Below are 27772 nucleotides of genomic sequence, written 5' to 3'. Positions count from 1 at the left end.
AGTTTACAGTACTTTAGCGAAATAAAAGAAATTTTTGTGTCATTAGAAACCCTCCTTTTGGTTTCTAAATACATTTATTGGTCTTCCGACGATACACAAAAAAAGTTTTGTAACGCCTAGGTTTCCTGCCCTGCAGGCACAGTACACACATGTGATAGATCAGCACGTGACGCATATATTTAAATTATGAGTCCAACAAGTGTGTAAAGTACAGCAAATTTTCTTTATCTACGAATGTGTCATTCCTCCCCAAGTGACTGAAGCCACTCACAGTCACTTGCCGATAGCATTTAGTAGTCACCCAGACTCTCAGAAGAGTGGAAAACTAGTTCGAACATGAAAACTCTAACGTGTTGTTTGCTGTTCTCTTTAGCTTTTTGCTTATCATCTGTTGCAGCAAACGTCCAGTTTTGTGGTGAGTGCTCTTCAAATTAAAATCGTACAGCGTAAGGTGTATGGCTTTTTCCATGTAGAAGCTCAGAAGTTCGCTATGAAGATTCTCATCCCTACTGAATTTGAAGCACCAGTAATACTGAGTTTAAACTAATATTCTTTCTCGAATATCTTATTATTTAATACTTGGTGCTTCAGTGTATCATTGGTGACATGCCGTTCAGCCAAGGTATATTGTTTGATTCGCTTTCACGTTTTTGCAGGTGTTGACACACACCAGCAGTGTGTGACTAAATTGTTTGCTATACATTTGTCATATACAGACTAAATATACCTGTTTGAAAATCTTAAGGATGTTACATGTACAATTTTAAACTTGTTCTTCTCTTTCGCAGTAGATGCTTTGTTTGTTTTCTGATGTTTATTATAATCGTAAGTTATGAAAAGAAATGTACTGTACAAGTTTACTGATCTTAAAAATCGAATTAGTTAACTTTTAATGTATTTCATCCATTTTTAAATATGGGACGTTGCAGGTAACCATGATGCTGTGGTCAATCGTCCCGAAAAGTTTACTTCAAATGAACCCATAGTGAGAGTGCATTTTATGGTGTAACAAATATGTGTAGCTCTGTGGGTGTATCTTAAAGCTGACTAAGATGATAAAATTACATTTACTTTAGGTCACTGTTTTCTTTTTCTACTAAGAATTTTTTCGTGTAATGAAACTTAAGACCAGTTGAAATAATGAGGAATGAGCTGGTATTTACTTTACCACATCCTTTTGTGTAGGACATAAACATGTTGAGCACAAATACAGAACACTGTGACAGCCTTGTTTTTTAGTGATTGTAATGTATAGTTGTCAGAGATTTTAAGGAAGCTGATTTCATTAACTTAATTTGCCTACATTCCATTATCCTCGTTTTGCTTTTGTTGGTGTTCATCTTATATCATCCTTTCAAGACACTATCCATTCCGTTCAACTGCTCTTCCAAGTCCTTTGCTGTCTCTGACAGAATTACAATGTCATCGACGAACCTCAGTTTTTATTTCTTCTCCATGGATTTTAATACCTGCTCTGAATTTTTCTTTTGTTTCCTTCACTGCTTGCTCAATATACGGATTGAATAACATTGGGGAGAGGCTACAACCCTGTCTCATTCCCTTCCCAATCACTGCTTCCATTTCGTGCCCCTCGACTCTTATAACTGCCATTTGCTTTCTGTACAAATTGTAAACAGCCTTTAGCTCCCTGTATTTTACCCCTGCCACCTTCAGAATTTGAAAGAGAGTATTCCAGTCAACATTGTCAAAAGCTTTCTCTAAGCCTACAAATGCTAGAAATGTTGCTTGTATCTTAACATCTTAAAATAAGTTACATGCGTGTGTTTTTTGCTACATTTTACGTAGTAGGATTGCCATGTTTGTTGCTGTTACAGATTCGGACGTAGGAAGCTGTGTCAATGTGACAGTGTCTGGGTGTGCAGCTTCTGCCGCTGAATGTGACCTGAAACGTGGAACCAATGTTGGCATCACAATATCATTTTCTGTTTGTAAGTAGGGGCCTTCAATTCTGTGATGTCAAATTGTGGAGGGTTTTGTGTGTGTGTGTGAGATATATATATTGATGGTAGCACAGATTTTTTTTTTGTATACAGGTGTGCGACAGCCTCTCACAGGTTTACTCTGACAGAGTATGCAAGGGGGCTGCTAATATTTCACGAATCTGTCTTTCTCCTATAGTATGAATTAAATTTGTTGGTGTCCGACTTGAAGGTCGGCAACAAGTACTGTCTGCAGGGAGCTATCAGAGCACCTTGCTCTCTGCTGTAATAGAAAACCACATTAAAGTCTCTGTCTCCTACAAATATAATGTAAAAAATCTGTTATAAATCCTCATAGTTCTCTGAGCATGTCAAAAATATGTTCTTAATTTTTATAAAGGTGGAATGTATGATTGCTTTTGAAATAGCTGCCTGACAAGAAAAAAGTAAGCACCCAGAAGACATGGTTAGTTGTTTCATATACATAAGCTCCATTGGCTGGTATGTAAATGATGAGAGTTGCAATTCTCTCTGATAGGTGTAATAGCCACCAGAGTGCACTAGACAGTCCATATCAATTCAGGCAGGCTAAAAAAAAAAATCGTACCTTCATAGTATCCAGTGTTATTTAATTTAGCGTATGTTAAAATGAAGGACTAAGTAAGGAACATGTATTTTTTTGCTGTCTCCAAAAAATTTCTGCTGCAAGATACAGCCCTCCAAAGATGACACTGCCCATACCATTTTGAAGGGGTGAATTTTGGAAAAAAATTTAAAATGCTTTATCACTGGAACAGTTCTAGATATTTTGTTGGCTTTTTTTATTTGAAAGTTAATTGCTTTATGATTACAAAGAAATCCTCCATTTGGACTTATCTGTCAAAGTTCTTGTACTATAGCGTTCTGAACTTTTTATAATTTATGGGAATTTTTTTCAGAAATGCTGATCCATAAAATTTTGATTTATTTTTTATTTTTTTATTATTATTATTATTATTATTATTATTATTATTATTATCCAAAATGTATATGAAAGGTCCAAAGGCTTAAAGGTTTCGATTTTTACAACTTCTGTGCACTTTGTTTTGTACTGAAATTAGCCACAGTATCTTACTTTGATATAGAGTGATGCCTTCCTGTTGAACCAATAGGAACTGGAGCACTTACAATCTTCAAAACATTGTGAACAGGAAGTGAGCACTGATGGTGTTCTTGCTGTCCTTCAGCTGGAAACCTATATCCAGCAGCTGGTCCATGTCATAGCATCATGTTCACTACAGTTTCGTTTAACTCATAACTAGTGTCTATAATCTCTGCAATCCACCAGTCACAGTCATACACACACGTCACAAACATCCTCCTCCTGAGGCTGTGAATCTGAATATTATCCTGCTGTTTCTGAGGTGTTGACCGAATGAATGAAATTTCTTCATTGTTTCTCGTTAAGGATACAGGGTAATTTTGCGGCTCAATATTATGTAAAAATAAACACCTATTTCTTTCAGGCACTGTTTACAATGTATATGTTTTACAGATTTTTTTGTTGATATCAGGTAATGCAGCACACTTTCTAAACATCTTACATTTTAGTTTTTATAATTTTTTTTCCTAATAAAAATGTTATTTTTTCTATAATTTAGTTGATTCTGCAATGAAGCTTAGGTCTACTACATAAGTATGGACTATTGCAAGTCACAGAAAAAAATTAGAGCAATGCTTTATAAACTTTAGGAAGTATTTGTACCTGAATTCTTAAAAGTACAACTTGGGGGAAATTGTGAATTAAGTTATGAGTCCAATTAAAATGTGCCTCGGAACATTCCTGAAGCGCAGTCTTCATCCTGCAGCATTTCTTCATATTCAAGCTGCCTCTTGGCATTCCTTTTAGCACATCTTGCTTCTTTGGTAACTTGAAGAGCGAATCTTTCATTTTCATGCACCCATTGTCTGTCACACGCAAGCAACTGATCTTCCAAATTACAGCCACATTTTATGCCTAAATTTCTCAGGACTTCCAACCTTCCTATCACTCCATCACTGAAACATATCACTGTATCTAGTACACCAACTTTTAATGTATGTAGTCCTACAAAAACATTCTTGGGTAATCCTTCCTATATACAATGGTTGAAAGTTTCACTTGTACTCTTGAGTGCCCCCATGAAGACGTTTACTAAGCAAAACAGGATGACTCAGGTCTCTAAAAATTGGTTTTATCTCATTCAGAACAGACTCAGAAAGAGAATGATTATGATGGTACATTTGACCACTTTCTTTTGCTTTTTGGTAACCGCACCAAGAATCTGCTCCTTTAGGGCAAAGTTGTGAACGTGGTGGTCATCTGTGGACAACTTATGAAAGTATGTGGCCCATACAGATTTTCCCATCGCTGTAACATCATTCAGAGGTGCAGTCCATCTAATAGCCAGTCCATAATAAATCTGAAGAAGATGTATTTCAGTTTCTGTCAGTCTGCCTCGGCCAGACAGAGATTTTCCATCGGATAGCAACTTTCCTTTCATTTCTGTTCGTAGCTTCCTCAATCTAGCATCCATCCTCTTTTGCACATGTCCACAACACTCCAGTTTTGTTACCATGGTATCACCATAAACACTGAACTCATTAATTTTGTTGAAAGCTTTCGAGTCTCCATCGCCTAGGTACTTCGTATATCTAACGTTATAAACAGGCACCAACCTCTGAAATATTTCTAGAGCTCCATCACACTCCATACCTCCACTGTAGACATCATAATTCTTAGAACACTGATGTTCAATACATCCTTCAGTGTTACCATGGCAGATGTGGCAGTACTTAGACAGGCACTCAACATCAACAACTTTTCCATTCTCCAGAGAAGTAGCACTTAAACACCATTCAAGGAACGATATCCTCGACATTGCCATGTCCCATCAACTGCGACAGCAATGTCTCTGGTTCCACTAATATTTACAGTTTCTACTACTGCATGTTTCGTAGACACTTTAGACATAACTGTCAAGGCACCTAAAAGTATTTTTATGTACTTCCTGAACCTACTGGGAGGAAGAGAAAGGTCCATCAAACCACAAAACATTTGAGCAGCCTTTTTTCCTTTTTCTGTTGCACGCATTTCATATACTAACTCCAAATTCACATCATATGAATTATGCACAATGTTCGAAGTCATTTTTGAGGTAAATTTATTGCAGGATCTACACAGAACAACTAATTTTGGCGCTAGACCCTTCCTGCTACTTTGTTGTTCAGTTATTTCCAGGCAGCGTACACCATCACATTGTTTACATTTTGCCACTTCCTTTATCAAAGAAGATAAGATGCCCCCATCATCAACAAGAAATCCACTACAAACACCGTCATTGTTAACATAAAAATTTGAATCGCCAAGAGGTGTGCCATGCAGGAGTTTCTTCCCTGAAGAACTGATACATAGGTTTCTTTAAACAGTGTGGCATGCTTTGTTCGTGAACTGAGTACCATGGAATTTCCTTTTATTGAATTTCTTGATGCGTGTCATAGTTCGTATTTATTGCACACTAAAAGATATGTAGTTCTACAAATATATGTAGCACTTGGGCAACAAACATTCAGTAACATGTGAACAAACTGCTTCAGTGAAAGAAAAGTAAATACTAGCAGAGATAGTCATTTACAGACACTAGAAACCTGCACTGTTACTAACATATTCAATGTATCGCAAGTGTAGTCACTGGAAACACAGTTCTTTTCGAAATAATACTCGTTTCTGTAACAGAAATAAAGGGGCATGGTAGCATACATGACCATAAAGGTAATTTTTCATTTGAAACGATATAATTTATATATCAATGTAATCAGGAAGACTATAGAATTTAAAAAAGTCATAAAAAATATCGAATTTTCCGCCATTTATAAGTACCCTGTATCCTTAAAGTGCGTGCTATATTAGTTCGCCCATCACTTTGAGTCCAAAAATGTGTCTTCTGAATTCCTTTCATGGGTAGTTTGTTTGGACCATTCTGCTCATGAAATTCTTCAATTTCCTCTTTGGACCAAAGAATGAGGTGCTGTGAATGTACAAGATTTCATGACTCTCATAAAATCCTCGGTATTCTAAATCGCAGCTGTATTTGGCCTGGAAAGATTGTTTTGTAGCATGGTGCTTCAGCAGGCCTCCTACATCACAAGGCCAATTCCCGTGACCGGTAGCACTGTATACCCAGTCAGTTGGCACAAGCGACTTACTCAATTCAAACAGTTAGTAACAATTTTTAAAATGATTAGGAGCACCATCAGAAGTAATGAACTTCTCTGCCCCTGTTTTCAGTTGAAGAATTTTGCGCATTGGTAGCAAAGGATGTGCTGAGTCATGTCCTGTGTCATCACTTAGGACTGCAACACTTCTGGTCTTGTTTTGAAAATATGTCGCTCGCGTAAAAATTGAAACATGGTCATTGCTCTACCCTTGTACTTCTTGTGGGAGAATTACAGACCAGTTCTCAGTGAAATCACAGCGAAGCACTAAACATAGTTCTTCAGCCTGTACACACTCTTTCACTTCTGTAATGCGTTGTCGTTGTTGTTGCAATTTCTTTAGATGCTGGTGTGTTACTGCTTTCGATGACCATTTGCCAAGTTCACCAATGAAATTGTCAAAGGCAACAGTTTTCATAATTAGTTTATTTTTCTCCCACGTCGCATATGTAATTTCTGCAGAGTTATCTGCTATGTATTCCAGGCCAAGTGTCCATAAAGACAGTCCTTTCTTTCCAGGTCAATCACCACATTCTTCAAACAAACAAGTCTCTTGCTTTACGTCACAGACTACTAGTGACTTCACACTCAAAACCAAGGTGTCATATGTCGCATGCTCCAGCAAGTTCTTCAAAGTTACCACACAAAGTTCAAAATTCATGCAGTACACACATAGACATATCTAGGTGGGTGTGGAACTACCCACTTAGTCCGTAGTGCGTAAAATTTTGATCTTCGAATATGGGAAGTTGTCTAGTTGCTCTTATAAATTGCAAAAGTTTCTTTAATACTGCGAGTCGTGTACCTCTTCACTTTCACAACTTTTTGACCTTCAACTGTTGCAATTACAGTGTCATTTTTGTTGGCACTCTGGCGAGAACAGTCCCATTTATCTTCCAGATAAAATGACTGCACTATTTGAACTTGAGCTGCTTCTACAGGATGACCATAATAGGGATCTGGTCTTTCAAAGACTTCTTTTACAGACCTCACATTTCTTGATTTGTCTACCATGTACTTTGATACTGATGGAACGTGGTTCAAAATTGTTTTCTTTGAAAATGTCTCTGGAATAATAGTTAAAACTTGCACTGTAGGGTGCACAATATTCAACAGCTGAAATGATATTTGTGAAAAATTCCTGGCAAGATGTGCAAAAGTGCTTTGGTTCATTTACTTCTGAAGATGGACTTTCTACTTTGAAGAGTGTGGCTGGTTTTGCTGCAGTATATTCATCCATAGCTTTAGTAACTTTTCTGCACTTTTCGATGCATAGAGCTTATGACTTCACGTCACTGACCACGGTTTCTTAACAGGACTAACACCTACCTCTTTAGTTGATTCACGGTATTTCATTCTTCCTCTGTTGATGCAAAATTTGCATCATCTGCACCATGTGAGGCTTCTCCTTGTTCAGATACTATCATTGTCGTTATTCTGTCCAAACATTTAGAACACACAAAGTCGTCACTGGAAACATCTTCCCTTCGAAACAGTCTTCAAATGAGAACACTTATTCCCAAACTGAACAAAGTCTTTTTTGTTTGTCTTATATATCACACTTCATGAAAACACAGAAGTCACTGGATGGTCTCAGATTTCTTAGAAACCTCTTCAGTAAACAAACTAGCACTGAACAACTACAATACAGGAACCTGCAGTGAACAACCACAAGAAAGAAACTGATAAGAAATTACAACAACCTGTAAGAAATAACTGCAGCAATGAAAGTGAAAAGAAATAACTGAGAAATAAACATTGTAACAAAGAAATTAAAAAATTAAATTAAAAACCTGTCCAGCTTAAAAGTGGAAGGTTTCCTTTACAGAGAATGTAGTACTATATGGTACTAATCAAAAGAAAAATTGTTCCATAAAAACAAGGGAGAACTGCCTGCAGTTCTCCCGTGTTTTTATAGAACAATCAGTACGCTGGGAAAGCTTTAGACATCACAACAGAAAAATGTTTTCTGGATTGACATTTTTGGAAAAAAAAATTTTTTCTGTAAATTACAAAAAAAAAAATAAAAAAAAAGCAAAAGGTGATAGTAAAAGAACTTTGGCAAATATGTCAAATGTAATCGCAAAGCAATTTATTATCTTTCAAATAAAAAAAAAAATAAAAAAAAACTCTAACAAAATATCTAGAACTGTTTCTGAAATTTGCATCTTTAAAATTGTGTCCACAGTGTCATCTTTAGGGGCCTGTATCTCTGGGCAGGAATTTTTTGGGAGAAAACAAAGAAATACATGTTTCTTACTTACTCCTGAATTTTAACATATGCTAAATTCAATAACATCAGCGACTATGAAGGTAACCCCCCTGCCCGAAGTGATATAGATTATGCCATTAATGTTATTCATGCTAAGTGTTACTTCCAGGCCTGGTGGGGTATATAAACTCATAAACAGAATCTGATGTTGATTGATCCCTGCGAAGCCCATAGACATTATTCATATTCGTATGCAAGAGCATTATCAGCATCTGATGCAATATAAAGGGGGATCTCATTGCGAGTATCCATTTGACCAGCTGGTAGTCATGCAATATAGAGATTTTTTGTGGCATTTGGAGGTGACAGTGGACCGACGGTGGACTGTGTGGGGAATGTGAAGACATACATACTTCTCATCAAGCTTCCAGTTGACCACTTCTGACCACTACAAGGGAGGATTGCCTTATTATTGTGCACCACACACATTGTAACCCCTTCACATCCATTCCTGTCATCTGGGAACAAGTAATGGAAACCCTTCAACATTCATTGTCATCCCACACAGTTGGTCAACAGCAGATGAGGTAATTACCGTCCCACATGTAGACTGCTATTAACATCACAAGACAAATTGCTACGTTTGGAGCCATGCTGTGATCGGATTGCCAATGAATGGTGTCACATTGTGTTCAGCAACGAATCACAGCTCTACCTGGGATGACTGTCATTGGCGAGTATGGTGGCGACATGGGGAGAGGTACCATTCTTCCAGTGTTTTTGAGAGGCGCTGTGGTGTTATTCCTGCTGACATGGTGTGGGGAGCCTTCAGATACAACTTCAGATCACATCTGGTAGTGATTGAGGGAAGACTGATGGCACAACTGTGTGTCACGGGCATCCTGTATCCTCATTTGTAAACTCTCGTGCCACAGCGCCGTGGTCCCCCTAGGGGGCTCGCCGCTCTGGCATGTTCGTGCTTGGCTACCATGAAGCCCCAGGCTTTGCAGCACCTTTCCCCTTCCGTGCTGCATGTCTATCCTCTTGCTATTCTTTTTCCTCCTCCTAGGAACATGCCTGGGATGTTTTTGGGAATGTTGTGTATTTCTGTATTTTCGGTAGTCGACATCAGAACAGTCTCTCCACTGTTTTTCATTCCTTTTTTTCTTTCTTCATTCCCCTTCTATCCTTCATCCACTTTGTTTGAGGTTCCCCTTTTTCTTCTTTCTCCCTGTGCACTCCTGAAGGCCAGCCCACCCATTTGATCCATAACAGGTGACTGGCTAACCCGTAATTCCCAGCCCTGAGTCGACAGGTAGGGTTCGAATGTATCCCCTGGTATGGGCCACGCCCAAGGAGGGGTGATTGTCTTAGCTCTACCTTCCCAAATTGCCAATTTGACACTGTGAGATGTTCGGGAGGTATGACCCTGAGGCTTGAACAGTCACCTAAGGTGGGTGCGCACCCCACTGAGGGGGTACCCCCAGTTGGAAGGAGCACGCCATTGGAGATGCGGGCAATCGTGGGAGATTTCCTCACAAGGAGCCAATTATCACCTTTACAGCCAACATCTACTAAATAATGGAATGAAGCTCATGGTTCAAAGACCCTCCCAGCTGCAACATGGTTCTTCGTGGTTTTCCGTACGGAAGACAGTCAGTTCTTTGCTATGGTAAATCCGTATATTATTCAGAAAGGTGTTGATACAAATGATGGCCCTGTCATGTCCTGTTCATGTGGAGGCCCATCAAACACTGAATTCTTTGTGTGGTGTTATTTACACTAGGCAGCTCGATGGTTTGACCAAGGCAGAAGTCCAAATGTACCTCCCTGATTAGGCTGTCACTGCCATCCATCGGGTGATGAAACTCTTTTTCTCACTTTTGAGAGAGTGATGCTTCCATCAAAGAAGGCTATAAAGCTATCACAGTCCGTTTCTACATTCTGACTCCCATGTGCTGCCAGTGTTATCGTTAAAACTACACTCGAATATCCTGTTGACACCCGACCAAACATGTAACCTGTGGTGAAGATGAGGATGCTCATGAGGGCAATCATCTGCCTCCTTCTCCCCGCAGTATCAATTGCAAAGGCGACCGTGCAGCCTCCGCCCGATATTGTCTGTGTATCTCGATGAGCAGACCGTCAGAGAGATCCGGGTGAAGGAAAAGTGCCATACGCGATCGCTCGCAAGTTGAAAACGCTGTGTTCTGCCATCCGGCACTTGCATTACTGTTCTTGCTACATCTCACTCCATGAAGGAAAGGCCACACAGACATGTAACTTCAAATTCAGCGCCATGGTTGTCAAATTGCCCAACAAACATCTGAGTCTTACTCTGCCAACCGGAAAGTCTCCAGGAAATCAATCAATTCCTGCCCTGGACTCTGCCGACTGACAGAGGGAGAATTCTGATGCCTCACGTCCACTTGGCCTCTGCCTCCAGGAAACAAAATTGTGTCCTCACAACCGCTTTGAGCTCTTGCATTTCTTTCTGGCCCTCTTTAACCTTTTTGCTCAGGGATGGCACGCCATCTCGTGGGGGGGTCGTGCTGCTCTTCTGAGATGATGATCATAGTCAAACCCATCTCCCTGACTACATGACTTAAAGCTGTTGCAGTCCGCATTTTCCTTCCTCACTTCACCTTTTCCCTTTGTACCATTTACACCCCTCTGTCATTCGGTGTCACCAGGGCAGACTTCCTCCAGCTTATTGGGCAACTCCCTCACCCATTTCTGCTGCTCAGTGGCTTTAGTGCACACCATCCCCTTTGGGGCTCTCGTCTTGACTGACCTTCTCAGTGCATTTAACTTAATCTGCCTTAACATGGAAGCACCCACATTCCTTTCAGACGCCACACTCGCATATTTCCATTTGGACCTCTCCTTCTGCACTACCCAGCTTGCTCATCGTCTAGATTTGTCCATTCTCTCCGACACATATTCTAGCGATAATTTCCCATGTGCTATCCATTTGCTGAGTCCTACCCCACCTTCATGCACACCCAGATTGCAGCCTTCTAAGGCCAACTGGAATCTTCATTCATCTCTGGCGACCTTTGACGAACAGCATCCACTCATGGTGATCAGGTAGAATATCTTTCAAACATTATCCTTACGGCCACAGAACGTTCCATTCCTCACACTTCCTCTTTACTGCTCTGTATTTTGACCCATGGTGGACTGAGGCATGCCGTGGTACAGTTCCTGTGCAGAGATGTTCTCTCTGCGATTTTAACCAACATTCTAGGATGGCAAGCTCCATTTGTTATAAGCATTTTCATGCACAGTGCAGTCACGTTCTATGAGATAGGAAAAAAGCTAGCTGGATTTCATTTAGTAGTCCTTTCAACAATTGCACTCCCTTTTCTGACGGCTCTCTGGGACCAAGGCCCATCCGCCCGATTTCTGGCGTGGCTGTAGCACATAATGTCATAATGGATCCTATTGCTATTTCCAATTGGGCCACTATTTTGCGGAGATTTCGAGCTCCTCCCAGTATTATTAGGGTTTCCTCAATCGGAAACGAGTGGAGGAGGCTGGGGCGATACCCTTCTCTTCTCAGAATTTACAGTGCTACAGTGGCGTCTTTACTATGTGGGACCTATAACGTGCTCTCACTTCATCCCCATACTCCGCCTCAAGGCTCGACGATGTTCACATTCAGATGTTGCAGAACCTTTCTCTTGAGGGCAAACACTTTCTCCTTCATACATACAATTGCATCTGGGCAGAGGGCACGTTTATCAGATGCTGATGTGAAGCCACTGCCACACCCGTACCTAAGCCCAATAAGGACAAACACATTCCTTTTAGTTATCACCCCATTTCTCTCACCAGCTGTGTTTGCAAGATGATGGAACGTATAATTCATGCCCGGCTGGTATGGTGGCTCGAGTCTCTCAATGTACTAACCACTGCACAGTGTGGATTTCGCAGTTGACCAACTTGTGACTTTGTCAACCCATGCATGAATGATTATCTGCAGAAATACCAGACTAGGGCTGTGTATTTTGATTTGGAGAAAGCCTACACCACCTGCTGGAGGACTGCTATCCTCCGTACTCTCTACATGTGGGGCTTCCATGAGTACATACCCCGATTTCTTCAGGAATTTTTAAAAGACCAAGTTTTCAAAAGTATGTGTGGGTTCTGCCTTGTTGGATACCTTTATCAAGGAAAACAGTGTGCCTCAGGGCTTCCTCCTGAGCATCATTCTCTTTGCTGTCGCCATCAACCGTATTATGGCCTGTCTCCTGCTGGACATCTCTGGCTCCCTTTTTGTTGACGGTTTTGCCATCTATTGCTGTTCTCCACGCACTTGTCTCCTGGAGTGGCATTTTCAGCATTCTCGATCATCTTTACTAGGAGAGTATCAACAGTAGTTTACTCTTTTCCACTAACATAATGGGTTGTATGAATTTGTGGTAGCACAGTTGTTTCCTTCCAAAACTTTCAAGTCCAGGTATGTTAGGAACTCCTGTACCTCCACGTACAATGGCTACAGTGAGCCAACCATTACCATGATCAATACTAAAATTAAGTCTACAACCGCAGAAAACACAAGGTCCATCGACCAGTGCAGTAGCAGCAACACTCTTAACTGGTATGCGGTTCTTCTTGTTTCCAGATGTTGTGGCGAACTCGATGTTCTCGATGGTTTTATAAACTGTGTGTTTAGAACGGCGGCGACATTCTCCTGTAAGGCATCGTGGCGGCGTTCAATGCAGTTGCCTGTGCAGCAGCAGCAGCGCAAATGAGCCTCTGCGCGGCTCTCGCTCCCTTATATATTATATGCAGTAGCTTGGACTTAGAATATTTTCACAGTGCCAGCGGAACGTTATCCCGGATGTGTACACTGGGTGTTCTAGATGTGCGAGTTCGCTGGCGCGCCGCCACAATTGCGTAAGCCAGACGCGGCTGCAGGAGGTCAGCGAGTTCAAGCTATAAGTCTATTAATAGAACAAAACTGTTCTAAACACACAGTTTATAAAACCATCGAGAACATCGTGTTCGCTACAACAGCTGAAGACAAGAAGAACCGCATACCAGTTAAGAGTGTTGCTGCTACTGCACTTGTCGACGGACCTTGTGTTTTCTGTGGTTTGTAGGCTTAATTTTAGTATTGACATTAATGGTACTTACGACCAGAAAATTCCATTTTTTGAAACTACGAAATTCCTAGGGCTCATGCTCAATAGGAAACTTTCTTGATCCTCCCACATGTTGTACTTGTCTTACCTGGCCAACTGCTGTACGTAGTCCCTCACTGCCCTACCTGTCCTCTGCAATACTACCTGGGGAGCGGACTGGACCACTCTCCTCTGTTTCTACCAGTCCCTTGTCTGTTCGAAACTATGTTATGGGTGTTTTGTTTATGCATCTGCATGTCCATCCCTCTTAAGCCATCTCAATACCATCCACCATCGTGGCATCCGTTTGGCCACTGGTGCCTTTTACCCTAGCCAGGTTGAGAGTCTGTATGCAGAAGCTGTCGAACTACTTCTGCCATACTGCTGCGAGTTTCTCCTCAGCATGCTGTTCGTCTGCCCTGCCTGGGCACCCATCCTACGCCTCCTCCTTCAATGACTCGTTTGACTGCCAGTATCAGGTGTGTCCCTCTTCTGTTACCTCCTGGAGTTCGATTTTGACTTTTTCTGCGGCAGCTTAACTTCATGCGACATGCCGCTTTGCCAGTGGGTGTGAACCCTTCAGCACCTTGGCATCATGTGGTGGCCTGTGTTCGCCTTTGCCTTCATTCGTTTCCTAAGGGCAGTACTGCAGCCTCGCTCTGCCACCCTAAGTCTCTTGACCTTCACACAAAACTTCGCAATAGTGCTTTTGAGTACGCTGATGGTTCTCGGGCTGACAATAGTGTTGGGTGTACCTTGGTCATTGGCACTGACGTTTGTCCATATTGCCTTCCGGAACACTGTTCAGTATTTACAGCGGAGCTCTTTGCCCTCTATCAGGCCACTCAGTACATTGGGAGATACAGGCTTTTCAGTTGTCACCTGCTCAGACTCTCTGTGCCCTTCAGTGCTTCTGTATGCCGTACACTGTCCATCCCGTAGCGCAACAGGTCCAGGAAAGCTGTCACTTACCCACTCTTGATGGAGCCACTGTGATGTTTGTGAGTTCCTGACCACGTCAGTCTGACAGGAAACGAGGCTGCTAATGCTGCTGCCAAGGGTGCAGTTCTCATACCTCAGCCTGCTAGTTCTTACATTCCCTCCGATGATATCTGTTGCTATCTGTCAGCAGGTGGTGTCACTTTGGCATCACCACTACTCCTCACTTCATGGGAAAAATCTCGGTGTTATTAAGCTTCTGCCAGCGGCTTGGATGACCTCCTCTTGGCGCTCTCACAGCGAGGAGATCATTTTAACTAGTTTGTGTATTGGGCACTGTCTTTTTAGCTATTGCCATTTGTTGAGTGGTGATCCCCCACCACTTTGTGCTCATTGCCCTCAACATTTAATGGTTGGCCATTTCCTGCCCCTTTTTTAAAAAAAAATCTTTAGGTTAGGACCTCCATTTCTTTATGGCGCATTTTATTTATCTTGCTCTAAGTCCCTGTTTTTAGTTGTCATCCCTTCTGTCGATTGGGCTTAACGTGTAGTCATTTTTAACTCCTTTTTTCGTCGTCATGTTCTATGTTTCTGAAATGGGCGCATGTGACCCTGCTTGTTTCTGCCTGTTAAAAAAATAAAACAATGCCATGGTGCTATTTTCCAGCAGGTCAGAGCTCATCCACACATGCCATGCTTGTGTATGAACTGTCTGTTTGATGGTAAGGTACGCTCAAGCCAGCGAGGTCCCAAGACCTGTCCTAGACATAACATGTGTGTTACCAGCTCGGACATCAACTCGTCCCTGTGCCAGCAGTTGCAGGCCAACTTGCCTCTGGAGAGGAGGCATCTGCTTTGGCAGCCTTACCTACTAAATTGGTGCATGCATCTAGGGTGGTAGTGCAATGCCATATTGATAAGTGAGCTCTTACTGCTGAGTTATTTAAAAATTTGAATCGATTTCCTAATCACTGAAGTAACATCACATATCCTGTCAACCCATGAAGTTTCATTTCATTTTATCCTTCCCTTCCGGGTGCTTCATTCTTTCTTTCATTAGGCGTAGATAGGAGGCATCTGCTTTGGCAGCCTTACCAACTAAATTGGTGCATGCATCTAGGGTGGTAGTGCAATGCCATATTGATAAGTGAGCTCTTACTGCTGAGTTATTTAAAAATTTGAATCGATTTCCTAATCACTGAAGTAACATCACATATCCCGTCAACCCATGAAGTTTCATTTCATTTTATCCTTCCATTCCGGGTGCTTCATTCTTTCTTTCATCAGGCGTAGATAAATTTTTTGCATTTGTAAAAGTTTCCTATTAGAGGATTGGCAGGCACAATGCTTTACACAGTGAAAGTGACAACACGGTAGGAGCCGACAATGCAAGTTCAGTTGCCATTTGTGTATTTCTGATGGGAGCAGTCCAGCCCGCACACTGGCAACTGCCATCTGCTTTAAGTAGGATGGTAAATAGCATTGTTGTTACTTTGCTTGGCTTGGTCACTTACAGCATTTTAATTATTCTGTTTCTTTTTTTATTAAGACAAAAATTTCTTGACTTGCACATGAAACACATTGTTTTTTCACTATTGTTCTGGTTCTGGTAAAACCAATATGTGGACTCTGAATATTTTTGACTCTGTATCAAAGCATAGTGCATCTGGATATTTCTTTTATTGTATGAGCTGTTGATACATTTATTTCTATTTGCATCTAATACTTCATTGAAAGTGCTCTTATCATATGTGTCACTGAGGCAGTCATTTTTTCCATTTACAGATTTATATTGGGATGAATGTACTTTTTAATAAAAGTCGCTTCAGTGTATTAATTAATATGAAAATAATTAGTAGTAACAACATCTGATGGTATCAGGGGTAGTAAATTGGACCATAAATGTGTGAATTTGACTGGTTGAGGTGCAGACAGGGACAAGGAAAAGACTGTTACACATTGAGCTTTTGGCCAAAGCCTTCTTCAGAAAGACACATGCATGCGCGCGCGCGCGCGCGCGCGCACACACACACACACACACACACACACACACACACACACACACACACACACACACACACTCTCTCTCTCTCTCTCTCTCTCTCTCTCTCTCTCTCTCTCTCTCTCTCTCTCTCTCTCTCTATATCTATCTCCAGCTGCTATAAGCAGAATGCAACTGTCACATTGAATAAAAGCAGTAATCCAGAGGGTGGCAGAAGTAGTGGGCACATCTTGCAGCTGGGTCTTCTGTGGGGATATGATCCCTGTGGCAAGAGATTGGATTGGGAGTGGTATAGGGATTGACCAGCATGTTGTGGAGGTTAGTTGTGTGACGGAACACTACTTCAGTAGGTATGGGAAGGATCATGGGTAGCATGATTTCAGGGCATGGGTATAGCTAATGGAAGCCCTGACAAAGGATCTGGTTCAATTGTTCCACTCTGGAGTGGTACTGTGTGACGAAAGGGGTACTCCTTTGTAGCTGGTTCTTGGGGGTGTTGTGTGTGTGTGTGTGTGTGTGTGTGTGTGTGTGTGTGTGTGTGTGTGTGTGTGTGTGTGTGTGTGTGTGTGGGGGGGGGGGGGTATGGCAAGGGAACAAGGGAAATCTGTTTGTGGATTAGGTCTGGGGGATTATGCCTGACTGTGAAGGCCTTTGTAAGACTTCTAGCTTATGAGGTTAGGGAATTCTTGTCACTGCAGATACACTTTCCTCAGATGGCCAGGCTTTATGTGGGGGGGATTTTTAATGTGGAAGGGATGGCATCTGTCGAAATGCAGGTATTGCATATCTGTGACCATTTATGCTGCTCTTCTTTGTACATTTTCAACATCCCCTCTTCCTCTTATTGGTATGGGTCCCACTACTTCAGCAGTAGTCTAGGTTGGGTTACATGAGTAAGTAAACTTCTCTGTAGACTGATGGCATGTACCTAGTTTTCTACCAATAAGCCAAAGTCTGCCACCAGCTTTACCTACAGTTGAGCCTATGTGATTGTACCATTTCACATCTGCATAAAGACAAAGGTATTTGTATGAGTTGGCAGAATCCAGTCCTAATCTGTTGATATTGTAGTCAAAGGACACTACATTTTTAGTTTTGTGAACTGCAAAATTTTATGCTTCTGAATATTCAAAGTGAATTGCCCACCTTGGCTTCAATTCAAAATCTGACTGAATATTTGTGCAACTTTTTTCTGGCAGGACATTATTACAGATAACTCCATCTACAAAAATTCCACAAGCCTGCAAAGATCATTAACATACAACATGAACAGTAAGGATACCCACACACTTCCCTGTGCACATCTGAAATTACATCTACATCTCTCAGGACTCTCCATCCAAGATAACATGCATTCTCCCTACCAAGAGACCCTCAGTTTAGTCTCAAATTTCAACAACATAGCTGTAGGATAGATTGCTACTCATCATACAGATGATTCAAGACTCTACAGCAAATGGATATTGACAATAGTTCTGTGGGTCACGTCTGCTACCCTTCTTGTAGACAGGTGCGTCCACAGTATATTATAATTAATAGAGGAACAACTGGATTGCAAATTCAGCATAGAATTTGATATGGATTTCTGTGTGTCCTAGAGTTTTGTTCAATTTCAGTGTTTGCAGCTGTTTCTCAACACTACTGACACTATCATTTGTTTCACCCATAACTTCAGTGATGCAGGAATTACCAGTAAAGTGGGTCAGTACTCTTTGTGAAAGAACATTTGGAAACAGGAATTAGTTCCTGTCTTACGATGAGTGTCTAGACACTGACTTTGTCCAGAATTTCTTTGGGTTTTGTGAGAAATCTTTAGATAGTATTCTGCTGTGGCAGTTGTTGGAGGCTTCAAAGCCAAACGTGTTTCATTCTGCACCACTCTATCTATAACCCTACGCTTTTTGCACATACTATTCAGTAGTCTGCATCTTTAGAACACATGTAATCAACCTTTTTTATGTACTACCCACTTTCGCTTCTCTGTTAGTAATAAAAATAGTGTTGTTAGTAATAAAAATAGTGTAATTGCCCATCGGTTCCACAGTAATGACAATTTTTAATGTAGAGAAGTAACTTTAGTGTTATAAAATTTATGTGGTGGAGCTACAGCAAGTTAAGTCGTATTATTATTATTATTATTATTATAATGACCTACTAACTACTTTATCAAAATTTTATGAAATACTAATGAAAATATTTTTATATCTGCTATTGCCCACTGTGAAAGATGTAAAACCCACTAATGTGCAGTGGGGACCAGGCTCACTACCACTGATTTAGAAATTTTTTACAATGGCTGTATACCTCCCATCATGAACTATTCTACTCAGTACATAGCTGTGAAGTGCATGGCCAACTATTCTTTTAACTTGAGCCATGGTTCTTCTACACCAGGAGCGGCCAGAAACTCCGCATGCAGATGGTGCCCTGGCATGCAGATCACTGTCTGTACTCTGTTTGCACACTTGTGCCACCATTCTGATATGTTGTCTGAGTGAGTGAACTGTAAATGTACCACTTAGACAGCAGAACAGCTTGCTACCATGTTTTGCTATATAAGAAAATTTGAAAAACTTAAGCTGTCTCATGAAGAGAAGTGTTATACTGTTACTGACTGTTGGCACAAGAGCATACACCTGGAAGAAAAGAGGAAAAAAAAAAAGTTTGCAACTGCATTGCACCAGTAATATTGTGCAAGCCACATTGTTCCTTATAAAATTCTTACAGTGTTTCAACTGAGATACAGAAAGAGGCAAAAACAAATAGTCTCTATAGCATGCTCTGAGGGATGGACTAATATTATCACAATTACATGTGAAAGAAAAAATTCTCTACTGATTGTGCCGTGGCTACAATTTTTAACAAAATGAATCAAAAACAAAACAAAATTCTCATCATTATTTAATTGCTTTTGCTTTGCTGAAGCCAGAATAAAATTGATATTGGTGCAAATGTCACACACACAAGTTGATTAAAAAAAGATATTCCTTTGGCTGCAGATGGACAAGTGCACATTCAACTAATATCACAAACTGGTTTGAAAACATCTGAAAAACAGATGCAAGGTTGACAGTGTTCTGAAAAAGATTTGGAAAACTGTTCCTGTATTTCTTCCAACACCAAAACAAATTGTACACACTTTTTTTAACACCAGAGAGATTAGGGAAATGGGTGGTCTTCTTTGTCCTATCCTTCATGCTGCTGGCACTGCTGTCCCCCTATCTACAGGTCCCCCTCTTGGCCAAGAATATACCAGTTGATGTCCAGGACCACTGACGGACACTGCAGTGATTTAAACAACACCCTTCATAGACCTCTTCACTTAAACGTCTCCATGCTAAGGCTCCGTACCATATTTAGCAGAGTAGAAAGGAACATTGTATTTCCTCCCTGGTGACGTATGCCTCTTCATTGCAGGTTTGGTTCAAGCTCCGTAGCCTTCTGGGTTGCCAATGACAGTCAACTGTCCAGGGTCTTAACCTCCAAGGTGCTCTCTGCAGTGATCTATTGGTCCTTGCAGAACACCTCGTGACACACTTTGTGACAGCATCAGCATCCTCTTCCTGTCCTACTACCTTTCTCTGGCAGAAATGCAGAGTTAAAGCAGACCCCCCCCCCCCTCCCCTCTGTTTCAGCCCACACCTTCACTGAATGGGAATTCTTGCAGGCTCTTACCTCTTCATGAGACATAGACCCAGGCCTGGATTCCATCCACAACCAATGATGGAACACTTGGACGTTCCCCAGAGGCGACATCTCCTCAGGGTCTTCAGCTGCATTTGGCTCACGGATGCTTTTCCGCCACAATGGCAAGACAGTATAGTTATCCTCGTCCTTAAGCCTGGGAAGAACCAAATGTCTCTTGACAGCTACTGCTCGATTAACTTGACAAATGTACATAATAAACTGCTAGAGTGGATGGTTTAGATTATGTTGGATACACGAATCTCGGGACTTTTTGTCCCTGTATCAGAGTGGCTTCTGGGGAGGACGATCTCCAACTAACCATCTACTCAGATTGGAAACGGCCACCCAACAGCCTTTCACTAACTGCCAGCATCTTGTTGCAGTCTGTTTTGACCAACATAAGGCATACGACATTGCTTGGCACCATCACATTTTAGTTACCCTCCATGACTGGGGCTTCTGTGGCCCCATTCAGATTTTTATATGAGAGTTTTTATCTCACTGGCTCTTCAGGGTTCAAGTTGGCATTTCACTCAGTGCCCCTAGGATTCAGAGGAATGGTATCCCACAGGATTCTGTCCTGTCACACACTTCCTCATAGTCATCAGTGGGCTTCAAACCTCTGTTGGGTCTCTGGTTACCCCGGTGTTGTACACTGACGATTTTTGCATATGGTGCAGCTCCCTCTCGGTAGCATCTGCTGAGCACTGGCTCCGAGGTGCCTCTGCATGGGCCACCTCTCGTTGCTCCCAGTTTTCTCCCTCCAAAACACAGGATATGCATTTTTGTCATCGACCCACAGTACACCCAGATCCAGAACTTTATTTAGGCGACCAGCTCCTCGATGTTGTAGCACAGTCCCATTACTTGGGCCTTATTTTGAATAAAAAGCTGACGTGACTGCCACACATTAGTTACCTAAAGACTGCATGCATGCGGAAGCTTAATGCTCTCCATCTCCTGGCCCACACATCATGGGTTGCAGATCATGCCACTCTTCTCCATCTTTACCGTCCTCTGCTATTGTCCAGACCAGATTATGGTAGTCAGGTTTATGGCTCAGTGGCTCCTTCTACTTTGTAACTACTTGACCTTGTTCACCATTGTGGGGTGCTGCATATGGCTATTGGTGCCTTTCGCACTAGTCCCGTTGAAAATCCCTCACAGCCCTATGGCTTTCTGGCACCTTGTGTGTGCTTTCCTTGCAAAGTTCAAGGGTGCCACCATCATCTACACTGATGCTTCTAAGACAATCGATAAGGTGGGATACGCTCCTACTGGGTTAGAACACCATTTATTGCTGGGTTCATGTAATGTGTTCACAGCAGAGCTTCTAGCCATTCACAAGGCCCTCCATTTTGCTTCTCAGGCCTCCGTCCGCAGTGTTTCAATTTGTTCAGACTCAATGAGCAGCCTGCAGGCTATCGACCGATGCTCATCAGCCTTTGATCTTCGCTATGCATGACCTTCTGTCTGACCTTGGCCATGCCACCTGTTCTGTTGTCCTTCTCTGGGTCCCAAGTCATGTGGGCATCTGAGGGAATGAACTGGCTGGCTGTTTGGCTAGAGAAGCAGATACGTAACCCCTCCATTTCCTTTCATGATTCTAGCTGCAGATGTGTGGATATACATCAACTCTCTCTTTGCCCGAAAGCGGAATGACATCTTGTGTGCCACTGCTCATGTTAATAAATTCTGCACTACCATGGAGTCTACTGCAGTTTGGTGCTCTTCCTTCCATTCCTCTCGGAAGGAGACCACTGCTTTATGCCATCTAAGCATTGGTCATATCGGGCTCATCCATTGTTTCCTCCTGCACAACGATCGACCCCAACAATGTGGTTGTGGAGCCAGACTGACGGTATCCCACACATTGGTGGAATGTCCCCTTCTTTCGGCCCTTTGTGCTAAGTATAGTCTTTCTGATTTATTAATTTTAATATTAGCAGATGATTCAAAGATGTTTTCTCCGTGAAAGTGGTTTTTAATTCCAGATGTAATGGTTTACTTTTCTCTTGGAGCAGGGGCAGGTTGGTTGTAGTTGGGACCTCTCTGCATGTCTAGGACCCCATGACAACCATGGAAAGACCACCCTTTTTCCCAGTTTTTAGGTTTGATCTCACGTTTTGTGCCTTTTAGTGTGTGTGTGTTTTAATTTCATTATTGTATAATTTGACTCCCCTGACTGGATCTGTCCACTTTTAGCGGACACTCTTTCTTCTGTGAGTAACTTCGAAATTGCAGGACTGATGCCCTCATCGTTTGGTCCCTTAAACCCTCTTAATCAGTCAGTCCGTAGACATCCATTCCACAATGTGATTTTCATTTTAAATGCATCCACCTTTCCCATTAAATCATATGGTAATTGCTTGTCACCATTCAGCGTCTTACTGATTGAGTTCAAGTGTGTAATCAAGTCAATTAAAAATGCAAGATCTGCATTTCATCTCAGATCTTCTAGCATTGGTTCCTGCTTTCCTTTTTCCTTCATAAGTCTTAACTCGAAAAATCATTCCATGTGTGTCACTCGACTTAGTAAATCACGTCTCCATACTGTTTCTGCAGTTCCATCAAAAACTGTTGAAACTGACTATGTAATAACCGATAAAACTTTGAACAACTTTCTGTACAGACCACTAGTTTCATGACATCTTCTATACGTGCAAATTTAGCACAAAGTGCTTTTTGATGTATAAAACAATGAACTCCATACAACCCATCTGTTGATCGTCGTAGTCTTTTGTGCTACAATGCTACCAGCCCATTTTGTGTCCCTCGTATTGCTGCTCCATCATTAGTAACTGAGACCGACACATTCAAATTCAGATCAATGGCATGAATTGTCTCTTTAACAGCTTTCAGCAAGTCAATCCCTCTAATTGTGTCTTTCATTGGCACCAAATCTAGCAGTTCTTCCTTCACGTACAAACTACTGTTGACTCCGCAATCATAAATCACAAGTTGTGCCATGTCCAGTATGCTGATCAACATGTCCAAAGCAATCAAGAATGCAGCGAGCTTGCTGGCACTGTCAATCAACTGTTTGTAGTCATCTGCTGCCATAAAGCTGTGCAGTGAGTTATTGTATGTCACAAAATACTAATTTTGGAAAACTTTGCTACTTCCAGTAGCATTAAAAGTTCTGATGCCTCAACAATGCACCATTTAATGAACTCATGATCGCTGAAAAGTTTATTAACTCAAGCAATTTTGACTGCTGTTTCATAGCTTGCTTTTGTAGACTGGCTGGCTGGCTACAAGTAAGATAAAATTGACCGGACTGTAAACACATTGTATCTCTACAAAAAGATATGTGCAAATACAAACTGCACAAATACATTCATTTTCATGATTATCCACAGTGAGATTATATGAGATGATTATAAAATCTGTACTACTACTACTACTACTACTACTACTAGTAGTAGTAGTAGTAGTCTTGTTTGTGGTTCTTTTTCCATTCTACTATTTCATTGTTGCTAGTTTTAATGTTATGTTGTGTTTGCATAAGTTATGTGTGTGTTTTCCTGTCTTGTGTAACACTGTTTAGTTGAATAAAATTAAGAAAATAAAAAGTTAAGTTTGCCCTAGTATGTAAATAATTGAATTGCTTCTGTCAGCTTCTGCAGAAGTGATAGAGCTATTAACAGTGTCCTGTTTGTTCCTCGTTATGGACTAGTCTTAAAAATGAAGCTGTAAAAATAAAAGATATTAGAATTTCTGTATGTATGTGAATTCACAGCAATTTTTAAAAGTTAACTGTCAAGCTTCTGAACTATAGTTGTCATCAAAGTTCAGAGCATCATTACATGTACTTTAGTAAACTGTTTCTTGATATGTAACTGATTTTTTTCCACAGCTGAAGACACAAGTGATGTAAAGGCTATTGTGCATGGAATACTGGGTGGAATCCCTATTCCATTCCACATACCAAATCCTGATGCTTGCCAGAACTGTGGTTTAACATGTCCTCTACATAAGGGAGGTACTTACACGTATTTCGAGAAACTGCCTATTAAGCGGACGTACCCGCAGGTCAGTGACAGTATAGTATGTATATTAGTGGTAATTTGTCTGTAAGTAGCGTCATATGTTACTTAAGGGAATACATTCAAGCACGTTAACACAAATGTTTTCGTGTTGAACGCTTACAATCCTTCCACGTTTTTACTAGTATGACCTTTTTATATGACTATCTTTATCTCTTAGTGCTAATTTAATTTGTAAATATAGCTGCAAAAATGTTTTGGCAATATTTGTAACTCTCCCAAAAAAAAAAAAAAAAAAAAAAAAAAAAAAAAAAAAAAAAAAAAAAAAAAAAAAAAAAACACGAATCACACTAGTTTTGTATAACACCATCTCTAACCTTGATAATGGGCTTATATCGACAACAAAGAGTGTCCACAAGTTTCTTTAGGCGAGCCATATTCAGCTGAAACCGCTCGTTGATGATCAGATTCTGTAGAACTACTGAACTGCAGGAACGTTGAGTACTAGATTTCACCTGCTCTTCCAAATATCTCGGGCATTTTCTAAGGGACTAATATCAGGTGGTTTAGTGGGTCAGTCGAGGTGTAAAAGGGTGCTAGGGTGTTTGTCAGGAACGTGTGCATACAGCCCTGTGAACATGGCTGCCTTGTACAGAAAATGGGAATGTCCACTGCATGCCCAACATGAATTTATATAAGGAATGGCAACTTGTGGTCACAGAGGATGTTCAAATAAACATCCTGGTAGCTGTTCATAGTAACCTGAATGAGTGGTCCCAGCCGATAGTACGAAAAACACCCTCAAAGCTACACAGAACCATCTCTGCCCTGAAAAACTCTTACCACACATATTACAGGTTGAAAACCTCACTGGGCCACCGTGCATGCGATGCATTGAATAATTTGAAAAGAGGGAAATTTGTAAATTGAGAGACACACTACTTGTGCCCTCCCCCCACCACCAGTAACAGTCTAGTTTCTGTATTGTGTGCCCACTGAAGACGTCCAGCTTTTCGGGTTGCTCTTAACAATGGATTTTCACAAGGTACCAGACTCCAGATGTCTATTGCATGCAGTTCCCTCCACAATATTGGCTCGGAAACTGGTTGAGATGGACTTGCAGTCACTGTCAGCAGCCGTTCTTGTTGAATTTGAAACTAATTGTCATAGAGACTGTGTGAACTCGTTTCCAGCCCCTGTTAGTTAGGATCTTTTCTTGGCCACTGTTCTTACACGGGTGAGAATGGTGTACCATTCCTTGAACAGTGGGCAGGTATACACAAACTATTTGGGCAACTTCCTTCATGGTGTGGTGCGCGCGTTCATTCTGTCGCGTCTTCACGTTGACCTGTCTTACAGCACTCGTGCCATACAGCTTGCTGGTACATACATGCATACATACTACTTCACTGCTATGATTTATGTCAGCAGTGCAGAGTCACATTATTACATTGTACCAGGTCTGCAATCTCTACAGTGCTTCAAATTGATCAATGTACTCTTTTAAGGAGATGGCTGATACTTTGCCCCATGTGCTTGTATTGTTTAGTGAAATTTACTGAATTGTCATTTTCAAAGGCTGTGTTAATTCCCACAAATTTTGGATATATTGACTGGATTTTAATTTCTTGTAACTCTTGGCATTTCAGAATGTGTTACTTCCAGGACTTGGCAATTAGTTCTGTGCTCCAGTTTTGCCAAACATTTGTACATTCCTAACTGAAATAATGACATGTATGAGTCAGCCAGATGACGATGTTCAAAAATGTTTAATGTTGTCTGCCATAATGGAATTAGGCTGGTCACAGGGCATTTATGACCAGCCACTCTGCCAGCCACTTCAGGGTGAACTGTAGAGTAGTCGTGTAGATGCAGAAACCTGAGTGCAGATACATCAACAAAAGGGGAGTGCAGAAGTTGCTATGTAACAATCCCCCTACGGCTAGTTACCTTGCTGTCAGGTCAATGTTGTGCAACTCTGGGAGTGGCTGGTGGTGGGGGACCATATGAAGTGGTCAGTAAAAGAAACTGTTCGGCTCTGTCAAACTTGTACCAGCAACACCATCATCATTCAGAATAGAGCATTGCCATTTAACAGAGGTTTATGTACTCCAGCAGTAGGACCCTTCACTTTGCTTATTTACCCTGTATACTACAATGTAATGGAGTGTTTTAAAAGTGAATTAAAATCAGTCTTGGCTCCAGTAAAAGGTTTATAGGCAATGGTAACTGGTTTTGATCAAAATGTGTTCATGTTCAGGCATATTACACCATGATGGCAGGCGGTGGCAAGGAATGGAGCAGATATTGTGGATCCACGAACATCAACTTACTTTTGTTGATCCATGGTATCTGCTCCATTCACTGCCTGCCTTCATGGTGTAATGTGATTTGAATGTGGTCACATGTTTCATCAATACTACCAATATTCACCATGAGAAATGTTCTCAAAAATAATTAATAGACAGTATTTTATAATCTATAAGATGGGGAAAAAGCCTGCCCTCTATTTTAACTGATGAGACTAGTGTGGAAAAGCTTCAAAATATTTTGCTGATTTTTAACCTATGCTGTTTGTAGTGTGTTTGAGAGGGACTGGCACATCTTTATGACATCACCCACCCATGTTTGTCTACTGTACATTAAGTCCCTTGTACTGAGTATGATGAAGTTTTGGGCCTGACAGTTTACGTTATCTAAAATTGGAGGGAGGGATGGATAGATGGATGGATGGATTGATTGATTGATTGATTTTAAGAAATGTTTTATTCTGAGAGATATTTTATTCTTTGTTGTTTTTAAGCACACATGTAAGATTTGAGAAAGGGTATTACAAATCTTGATATAGTATGTCCATGTTAACACTATTTAACACTATCACCATTTACATAATTTTTGAAACCCAGAGTTTTTTTATTTTATTTGTACTTACTTTTTTTGGAGGGGGGGGGGGGGGAGGGGGGGGGGGCGGCAATACAGATAAATGTGTTGCGTTTTGCTGCCCCACTTCATCAACACCATGTTCTTATTACTGGTTTGTTCACTTCGTGAAATCATTTTTGCAGGTGTCTGTTGAGGTGAAATGGCAGCTTGAGGACAGTAATGGCAAAGTAATTTGCTGTGCCCTGATCCCCAGTAGGATTAAGTGAGGCTACGTGTGGTTACAGTGGCTAAAATTTGGCTGTGATGTTCGCCCAAGCTCACATGGAAGATAAATTCTTTAGGACACCTGTCATCATTATTCCAGTTACCCTCCTTCATCAAGCAGACGTATGTGTTGAGACGACGATGATGGTAACCTGTTTTTCCCACTTAAAATCTTTCATAGGAACATGCTGTAGTTAATGCCACAATTGCCCAGTGACAGGAGGAGTGAACTGGAATTTTATCGGGCATACAATGATTTTATTCAGAATAATATATTTTTTGTATAATTCCTCTTAATATAGTTTGGAAATAAAATGTTTTAGCCTGAAAGTCTGTGATTTATCAAATTTCTTACTGTGTCAGTGATGATACTTCTTGTTGTCTGTACATGTATAAACAAACTTTATAATATTGATATTCCACATGTTAAAGTGTACATTTTAGAAAACTATTTTTCTTGTAAATGAGAATAAATGTAATGTTTCTCAAAA

The 27772-nt window shown here is 41.0% G+C and overlaps 1 protein-coding gene across 2 annotated transcripts; it reads left to right on the top strand.

The window, feature by feature from the left end:
• Window positions 1-144: 144 nt before the first annotated feature.
• On the top strand, window positions 145-27772 carry LOC124717117 (NPC intracellular cholesterol transporter 2 homolog a-like). Of its 2 annotated transcripts, none has more exons than XM_047243839.1 (4): window positions 145-415; window positions 1836-1949; window positions 24005-24180; window positions 27200-27772. In XM_047243839.1, the coding sequence occupies exons 1-4, from the start codon at window positions 337-339 to the stop codon at window positions 27281-27283; spliced, it is 453 nt and encodes a 150-aa protein (XP_047099795.1). In that variant the 5' UTR covers window positions 145-336; the 3' UTR covers window positions 27284-27772. The 2 variants fall into 2 exon arrangements, with proteins under 2 accessions (XP_047099795.1, XP_047099796.1); XM_047243840.1 differs by lacking the exon at window positions 145-415 and adding an exon at window positions 461-622.

Source organism: Schistocerca piceifrons, chromosome 9, assembly GCF_021461385.2.
Source record: "Schistocerca piceifrons isolate TAMUIC-IGC-003096 chromosome 9, iqSchPice1.1, whole genome shotgun sequence".
In the NCBI taxonomy this organism is placed as follows: Eukaryota; Metazoa; Arthropoda; class Insecta; order Orthoptera; family Acrididae; genus Schistocerca; species Schistocerca piceifrons.
Note: the sequence above shows the minus strand (reverse complement) of the source record. Positions and strands in the feature narration are given on the sequence as shown.